At 54.2% G+C, this 8,845-nt stretch overlaps 1 protein-coding gene across 8 annotated transcripts; it reads right to left on the bottom strand.

Annotated features, from left to right (window-relative positions):
* Positions 1–3,867: 3,867 nt before the first annotated feature.
* MAGIX (MAGI family member, X-linked) lies at positions 3,868–7,692 on the bottom strand. 8 transcript variants are annotated; one of them, XM_045383637.3, is made up of 6 exons: positions 7,590–7,692; positions 6,600–6,746; positions 5,724–5,806; positions 5,423–5,650; positions 5,191–5,323; positions 3,868–4,406 (listed from the first exon to the last, which is right to left on the bottom strand). In XM_045383637.3, exons 1-6 carry the CDS (start codon positions 7,636–7,638, stop codon positions 4,102–4,104), a joined length of 945 nt encoding a protein of 314 aa, XP_045239572.2. In that variant the 5' UTR covers positions 7,639–7,692; the 3' UTR covers positions 3,868–4,101. The 8 variants fall into 8 exon arrangements, with proteins under 8 accessions (XP_045239572.2, XP_015298809.3, XP_045239575.1 ...); XM_015443323.4 differs by lacking the exon at positions 7,590–7,692 and adding an exon at positions 6,917–7,147; XM_045383640.3 differs by lacking the exon at positions 5,423–5,650.
* Positions 7,693–8,845: the final 1,153 nt, after the last annotated feature.

Raw genomic sequence — 8,845 nt, 5'->3', positions numbered from 1 at the left:
TCCTGCCTGGGCAACAGAGTAAGACCCTGTCTCCAAAAAAGGAAAAACAGAAAGAAAGAAAGAAAATTGTTCCTCATTAGATCAGGTCAGGTTTTGCAACCAAATAGTGTCTATCTTGTGGGAAAACCACCAGTTTCCAGAGCTTTTTGTTCTCCAGAGTTTTGGATAATGGATTGCGGACAGTGGAATAAACCTCTGAGCAGTGATGAGGATAAGACCCTGCCAGTGTAAAGGCTGTGTGAGAACAGGGATTGGTGAGCACTGAGTTGCTCAGAAATAGGGCAAGCATTGTTTCTAGTGTTAGAGCCCGAGGCCGGAAGCAGTGGCTCATGCCTGTAATCCTAGCACTTTGGGAGACCGAGGTGGGAGAATCTCTTCAGCTCAGGAGTTTGAGACCAGCCTGGGCAACGTAGTGAGAGCTTGTCTCTATTTAAAAAAACATTTTTTGTAATAGTGTTAGAGCCCAGAGAGCCCAAGGTCTGATTCTGTGTTCTGCAATCCCAAGGAAGTCCTAGCCCTAAATGTTGGCCTTCAGTTTCCTGGTTCTGAAGAGAGGGGCCAGTCAGCACAATTGTACATGAGGAATAGGAAAGTTTATTTCTGGGGGACTGGCAAGATGAATGGATGGCTCCTGGGGTGTAAGGCTGAGTGACATTTGTAGACACTTTGTTTGTATTTATTTTTTAGTAGAGACAAGGTCTCGCTATGTTGCTCAGGCTGGTCTTGACCTCCTGATCTCAAGCAATCCTCCTGCCTTGGCCTCCCAAAGTGTTGAGATTACAGGTGTGAACCACCGCACCTGGCTAAGTGTGTTATTTTGAGCAAGTAATTTCCCCCAGCTCAGCCTTAATTTCTGCATTTAAGACATGCATCTGGTCTCCTGGAATCAGGATCCCAGAGTTACCCTGAGGGACACACTCTCCAGACTAGATGTTGTTTTTATTCTCATCTCATTTGATGTGGGGGAGAATCATAACTGGATAGCCGGGAGGATTCAACCCAAGGGCCTGCCTGCTCTCTCTGCCAACACAAGGCCCCTCAAAACTAAGGAAAGAGCTCCCCTCTTTCAGCCCCGCTTGCCTGAAGAGTGAGTGAATAGTGGAAGGGATGAAACATACTTTTCCCAGTGATAAGTATGTGCTTGCCAACTCTGCGAGGACACGTCTGAATTTCTGAAACGACAAACCTGGTTCCGCTTCAACGCCTTTGCACTTGCTATTCCCCCTGCTGTCAATGCCCTTCGCTCAGTGCTTCATATACCTGGCTTCTAGTCATTCAGGTTCCAGCTCAAGAGTTATGTTTTCAGAGGCCAGAAGCCCACCATCATCTCCCACAATATAACCTCCTTTTGCTAGCTTCATAGCTTCATGACTCTCACTTCTCTCTGAATTTATTTATTTATTTATTTATTTATTTATTTATTTATTTTGAGAAAGAGTTTCGCTCTTGTTGCCCAGGCTGGAGTGCAATGGCATGATCTCAGCTCACTACAACCTCCATCTCCCGGGTTCAAGCGATTCTCCTGTCTCAGGCTCCTGAGTAGCTGGGATTACAGGCATGCGCCACCACACCCAGCTAAGTTTGTATTTTTAGTAGAGACGGGGTTTCTCCATGTTGGTCAGGCTAGTCTTGAACTCCTGACCTCAGGTGATCCACCTGCCTCAGCCTCCCAAAGTGTTGGGATTACAGGCATGAGCCACATGCCTGGCCTTTTTTTTTTTTTTTTTTTTTTTTTTTTTTTTTTTTTTGAGATAAGGTCTCACTGCCATTCCAGCTAGAGTGGAGTGGTGCAATAATGGCTCACTGCAGCCTTGACCTCCCGGGCTCAAGTGATCCTCCCACCTCAGAGTCCCAAGTAGTTGGGACTACAGGCATGAGCCACCACTCCCAGATAATTTTTAAGCTTTTTGTAGAGACAAGGTCTCTCTACGTTGCCCAGGCTGGTATCAAACTCGTAGGCTCAAACAATCCACTCGCCTCAGCCTCCCAAAGTACTGGGATTACAGGCACAAACCACCATGTCTGGTTATTATTATTATTATTATTATTAGAGACAGATTTTCGCTCTGTCACCCAGGCTGGGGTGCAGTGGCGTGATCTTGACTCACTGCAACCTCCACCTCCTGGGTTCAAGCAATTCTCTGCCTCAGCCTCCCGAGTAGCTGGGATTACAAGCACCTGCCACCACACCCGGCTAATTTTTGTATTTTCAGTAGAGATGGTGTTTCACCATCTTGGCCAGGCTGCTCTTGAACTCTTGACCTTGTGATCCACCAGCCTTAGCCTCCCAAAGTGCTGGGATTACAGGTGTGAGCCACCACGACTGACCTGGTTTTTTAGTTATTCATTTTCTTGTCTTTTTTGTCTGACATCTGTCTACCCTCATTACATACATCAGCTACACAAAGACAAATTGTATGTCTTGTTCCTCCAGCATCTCCACAGTACCTAGCACAGTGCAATGTATACAGTTGGGTTTCAATGCAGGTGAAATTAAGAGGACAGACTTGGGAATCAGGCCTTGATTAAATCTTGCTTTGATCCTCCTCTCTCAAGCTATCTGCACTCCCTGGGCCTCACTTTCCTCCTCTGTGAAATGGACATATTCGGATCGTTGAGTAGATGTGCAACTATTGTAGATGAAAATAAATATTGCAATAGAGCCAGTAGCAGGGATAAAACTAAGTACATGGCGGCCGGGGTTACTATTATTAGTCTCTTGGGTGTGACTGTATTTATAGGACTGGGGCTCTTGAGCCCTATGCTAACTTCTGAAGAACCACATCTCCACCAGGCTCTAAGTCAGGGGTAGCTGGAAGCCACCCTGGCACACTTCCCCACAATGTCTATCTACAGCTCTAACCACTCAAGTGTTCACCTCTTCACTCTTCAGCTCGCAGCTTGTCTTCGCCGTTCCTCTTTCCTCTCCAAGGCCACCTGGACTCTCGCACTCGGATCCTTTAAATTATTTCTTCCTTCCCCGTCCCCTCCCCACAGGGGCGAAAGTTGCCTATTCGGTCAGACCACAGCTTCCCTCCTGGCGGGGGGGATGGGGCTGAGTGCTCAGGATGTGGTGACAGCGGAGGTGACTGGACATTTCTGTCCTCTGCCAGTGCCTTCCTCGTGGCTACCCCGGTTGGAGTCCCGCTGGCCATATAAGCCCTGGCTGCGGGGCTCTGTTCGCAGGGTGAAGGAAACTCTCGGCCTCTCCCGTGCGGGGAACGCCCAGTATGTGACGAGTGCACACAAGCCCGGCTGCAGTTCTTCACCATGTACGGAAAATGGGGGCACGGCCCAAAGGTTCTAACAACCTTTTTTAGCCCGGCCCGCCCAGGGGCTCTGACTCACACCTTCCCCGCTCCGCCCCAAAGGGGGATCCAGGGCCCCAGCCGATGCCCGGAGAGTGGTAGCCTACGTGCCAGCAAAAGCTGGCAGACTAGGCCGGAAATGGGAGACCAGAGGTCCCTGGCGAAGGAAGCCGCCCTGCTTCTAGGCTTCTAGCCTTGCTATCCCGACATCAGTTGAGGGTCTGGATGATTCCAAGACAGGACTGTGGATACATTGGTGCAGTCCCGCCACGACAGGCTCACCTCTGCATTCTCCATGCCATGCACAATAATTTGTGTGTGAGACCCTGTACACCTCCAAAAAGGTGAAATTGATGAACAAGGAGAGGAGCAGGAGACGGGGAAGAGAAAAACAAACCACGCCAGGCTGAGGACCAGCGGAAGCAAAGATCCATGTGCAAGCAGGAAAGCAGCAGCATGAAGCTAGTTAGCGATTACTCCAAGCAGGATCAACCCACCTGCTCCTTTACAGAGTGGCCTGGGCAGCCCCACCCCGCCTCGAGCGCCTGGCAAGTCAAGACCAGATCGAACCATTTTATTACCTCTCCCTCCCAGAACCAGAAGCGCAGGCTAGCCGGGCTGGAAGGGTCGTACCACTGACCCTGCAAGGGGAGTGCGGGCAGAGCCACTGCGCAGCGGGAGGGGGGACCAGACCAAGTGGAAGCTCTCGGGGAAGTGCCAAGTGCCCGGTGGCCACACGCGCCGGATCCAGGTTGGGCGGTAACTAGTGAGCCCCGCATCGTCAGAGGTAGGCTCAGTGCCTCCGCCTTCCGGCTGCCATCTCCTGAGCGAGCTGCGCTGTCCCCCGGACCCCTAGGGCCCGCGAGAGCCGTTCCTCGCTGGGCACTAGCCAGGGCCCCGGGATCTGGTCGTTGGGATCCTCAGTGCAGCGCTCAGGAGGAGAAACCGTGGGGCCATCGGCGACCGCCTCTGGACTAGGCTCTGGGCTGCCCCGGGTCTTCTTGAGCGTCGTCCGGGATGGAGGGTGCTGAACTGGGGAAGTGCTGCTGCTGCTGCGACACCCCGTTACCTCCGGCCCTCCAGGATCTGGGCTGCGATCTAGCCATGACGGGACTACGGATTAGACTGGGTGGTGAAGTAGGGAAGGGAAATCCGGGCCTTTGGCGGAGGGTGGACAGGAGAACTCAAAGGCTGCGGGAGATGAGACCCTGGCCCTTAGAGAAATCTCCCCTCGAGGCCTTCTGGGATCGGCACCACCCCTCACAACGCCGACACCTCCTTTCCCGAGACCCCTCCCCTCCTGGATCCAGAACATGCCCCTCAGAAATCATTTCCCACAATCTCCAAAGGAAATCAAACGCCTCTCATCTAGGATCCCTTGCTCTCTCCTCTCTCATCCCACCTCCGTTGACTCCCAAACCACCAACCCTTTGTTTTTCAGAACTAGACCCCCTACCCTCTGGATCCCCATCCAGTTCCCCCCCCCCCCCAGTGGATCAGAACGCTAAGATCCATTCTGCCTTCCCCTCTGAGAACTAAGACCCTTCCTTCCAAACACTTGCTTTTATCCTAGACCCCTTCCCTTCTCTCTCCCCAGTACCTGGAAAGCCCACCCTCTGAAATTCCTATCCTTGGGACTGACACCCCTCCCTGCCCCTGCTTTATTCCTATCCTGGGACCCTATGCCCCTCCCTGCCCCTACTTGTGAGAATACCATGACCTCTTGCAGACCCTCCCCAAAGAGATCACCAAACCCTTCCCACCCAGAATCTCAGCCTCTCCACTCTGTGAACCTCTCTCTTCTCCTCACTGATCTCTGACTTCTCTCCCCTGGGAAACCCGCCAACTCCTTTTTGGGGCTCTCCCACCCCTCGAGACTTGCCAGGGTGGGTCTCCAGAGGCCGACGAAGAACCAGGTGGAGCTGGGGGCCTCCAGCTCGGATCCGATCCACGGCCTGGGCATGGGTGAGGCCCTGCGTTGACTCTCCGTTGATGTGGAGCACAAGGTCCCCGACCTGGAAGAGTGCAACGCAGTCGTGTTGGAAAAGCAAAAGGAGAGCACCCAAACAAAGGCAGGGATAGCATCTACCAATGGAAGAGTCTTCAGGGCTCACCTCCAGACGACCACAGCGCTGTGCTGGACCATCCTTCAGCAGCCCGCGCACGGCCAGTGGAGTGTCCCCAGAAACACCCCGGCCCCCACCTAAGGTGAGGCCAAAGCCTGCGTAACCGCGGACCAGCTCCACAGAGAAATGACCAGAGGCCCGGGATGGCTTCGGAGCACTACGTGCCTTACCCTGGATCACTTGGGGAGGCGCATTACGTGTCTCTAACCAACGGTGCTGGAATAAAGGACACTGGTGTACATAGTTTGCCCTGAGGCAGGTTGCCTCCAATAGAAGGATAAGATGTTACCTGGCGCCGGTGATCCACAATAGTGGCATGAGGCAGGCGACTATCTGTGACCTCTATGTCCGCAGAGTCCAGCACGCTAACAACTGGGGGATAAAAGCGGTGGAAAGGGCTGTCGGGGGACATGCCATGGAAACTACCTAGGACCTGTTCCCTGAGTTAACATTCTAGCCCCATCTACTTGCCTCGCCCCTGCAGCTCATATACAAACTGGCCCACCATTTAACTTCGCACCATCCCCTCAAGTAATCTTAAAGGCTCTCAGCCCAAACAAATAACTGTTCTGACCCCACCTTCTTAACAAACAATCCTGGACTCAGCCATGTGAATAATCTTCCAGGCCTTCCTATCTCCCTCTAACAACACGCAGAACACATCCCTCAAGTAACACCATTCGGCCCACCCTGGAGAATGCTACTCCAAAATTCGGCTCCTGAACCTTCCATAGCAAGCCCTCTAATTAGCCTCTAACCCACATCCCGTTCCCGACATCTCAAGCCCCGCCCCCATGGCACAATAGGCGCCACCCCCGTGACTCACATTTCAGGCCTGCCTCTTCGCTGCGTCCCCACCCCTCAAGAACTCTCCAGGCCCCGCCTCCCCATAAAGGACCCTCGAAGCCCCGCCGGCCAGAACGGGGATCCACCTCCGCACTCTCAACTAATGCAGCCCTTGCCTACTGTGATAACCCTCAAGGAATATTCTAGAATAACCCCAAGGCTCCTCCCACTCGAAGCACCCTCCTATCCCCGCCCCCCAAATCGCGCCCCTTGGCCCCACCCAAGGCAGGCAGTAGTTGCTGATCGCCCAGGCCTGCCCCTCTGAACCCAGCTCCTCTCCGAACCCTCCCCCAGCGGAGGCTCAGCGCCCGTCACGCACCCTCCTTCCGGCGCAGGCGCAATGTGGCGCCCGCCCTGCGTACCAGCGCCGCCACATCGACCGCAGCTCGCGCCGCCAGGGGGCGCGCGTCCAGCCGCGCCAGGAGCTGCCGGGCGCTGGGGCCGGCGAGCCGGGAGGGGCCGCGGCCTGCGCGGGAGAGGGAACAGGTCAACGCCGACCCTCGGCCTCGGCCAACCCCACGCTTCCGGACGCCCGAAGACCTAGAAATGCCCTCAGGATACCCGGCGACCCCTGACCACTCCCTCGTTAGTTCCGGAGGTCACTGCTGTCCCTCCCTTCTCACGCGATCCCCCTACCATCGCGGGTAGCCGGTGCACCCCCGCCTGCTCCCACGGTGTCCCTGGAGATCGCTGTTTGACTGCAACAGTCCTGGACTCCTCCGAACACCATTTGAGGTCCTCGACTGCCCCCAATCACCCTGGATGCCCAACTCCTCGCCCACGATATCTCAGGGGACCCCGTTTCCCCAGATATCCTGGGAGAACACGGCCTGACCCCGTAGCTCCGGAATCCCCAATTCTCCCTCTAAGTATCCTAGGCAACCCCTGCTACCCCCATGAATTCCCTCAGAGGGCCTGTTCCCCCATGGCCCACGTACCTCCAGAGTCCCCTCCACAGGTCCCCAGGGGACCCCAGTTCCCCTCCTCCCAGTTCACTACAGACCCTGAGTGCCCAGGTGTCCCCAGTGACCACGGACAGACCCCTCCCCGCACATCTGCACATGTCCCTGGAGACTTCTGAGAGCCCCCTCCCCTGCTCTGGTGCGCGGCCCTTTCGCTCAGGTGTGCGTGTGGGTGGGGGACCTTGAGCCCAGCCTCCATCGCTGGGCCCCTTCCCCCTGCCACCGCCACTTAGGCGCCAGAGCCGCTCTGTTTACCACCTGTCAGAAGGAAAAGGTGTGGAGCAGACAGGCGGGAAGAGGTGGCGGCGACTCGCCCTGTCCTTCCCCAACACCTCTGATCCTTGTACCTCCTCTGCTGCCCCTAGGGTCCGCGGCGTCCCCTGTGCGCGGCTCCATGGCCAGTAGTCCGCTGGGTGGACACAGGGCAGCCAGCTACGAATTTTGAGCTCTGGGGCGCGCTCACCTGGCGGCCCGCCCAGGCCCTGGAGGCTGAGGCTGGCAGGTCCCGTGCCTGGCTCCTGGACCCGTGCGATGACCTACCTGGCGGCCAGCAAGGAGGCCTGGCTGTGGGAGCCAGCAGGAGTGCTTGGCCTCACTCTGCTGCAGGCACCGCACTCTGTCAGCTGAAGGTCCTAGTTAGAATTTAAAAGCCTGACTATACCAACTGTTGCTGAAGATATGAAGGAAATGGAACTCCTATACCGCCGGTGGAAATGTAAAATGATATTGCAACTTTATTTATTTATTTAGAGACGGAGTTTCGCTCTTGTTGCCCAGGCTGGAGTGCAATGGCGCGATCTCGGCTCACTGCAACCTCTGCCTCCAGGGTTCAAGTGATTCTCCTGCCTCAGCCTCCTGAGTAACCGGGATTACAGGCAGGCACCACTACGCCCCCCTAATTTTGTATTTTTAGTACAGAGGGGTTTTCTCCATTTTGGTCGGGCTCGTCTCGAACTCCCCAAAGTACTGGGATTACAGGCAAGGCCCGCCTTGGCCTTCCAAAGTGCTGGGATTACAGGCGTGAGCCACTGCGCCCAGCCTGCAACTTTAGAAAACAGTTTGGTGGTGTCTTTAAAAATTAAGCATACACATATGAGCCAGCCATTCCACTCCTGCGCATTTATCTAAAAGAAAGCATACATTTACATAGCCTTGTCTTACAAATATTCATAGCACCTTTATTTCTTGTCTTATTCATTTAGAACTACTGTAACAAAATATCATAGACTGGGTGGTTTAAACGACATAAGTTTCTCACAGTTCTGGAAGCTGGAAAGTCCAAGATCAAGGTGGTAGCTAATTTGTTTCCTGTTGAGGTCTCTCCTTTTGGCTTGCAGATGCTTGCCTTCTTGCTGTGTCCTCACATGGAATTAAGAGAGTGAAGGAGAGTAAAGGCATGAGAGAGACACACACACACAGAGGCAGAGATCTCTCTCTTCTGTTTCTTACAAGGCCACAGTCCTATCTGATTAGGGCTCCACCTTAATGACCTCATTTTACCTTAATTGCCTCCTAAAGAAGCTATGTGCAGATACAGTCACATTGGAGGTTAGGGCTTTAACATATATATATTTATATTGATGAGTAAAATTCCATAGTATGG

Source organism: Macaca fascicularis, chromosome X, assembly GCF_037993035.2.
Source record: "Macaca fascicularis isolate 582-1 chromosome X, T2T-MFA8v1.1".
Lineage (NCBI taxonomy): Eukaryota > Metazoa > Chordata > Mammalia > Primates > Cercopithecidae > Macaca > Macaca fascicularis.
The sequence above is the reverse complement of the archived record's forward strand: the minus strand, read 5'-3'. Positions and strand labels throughout refer to the sequence as shown.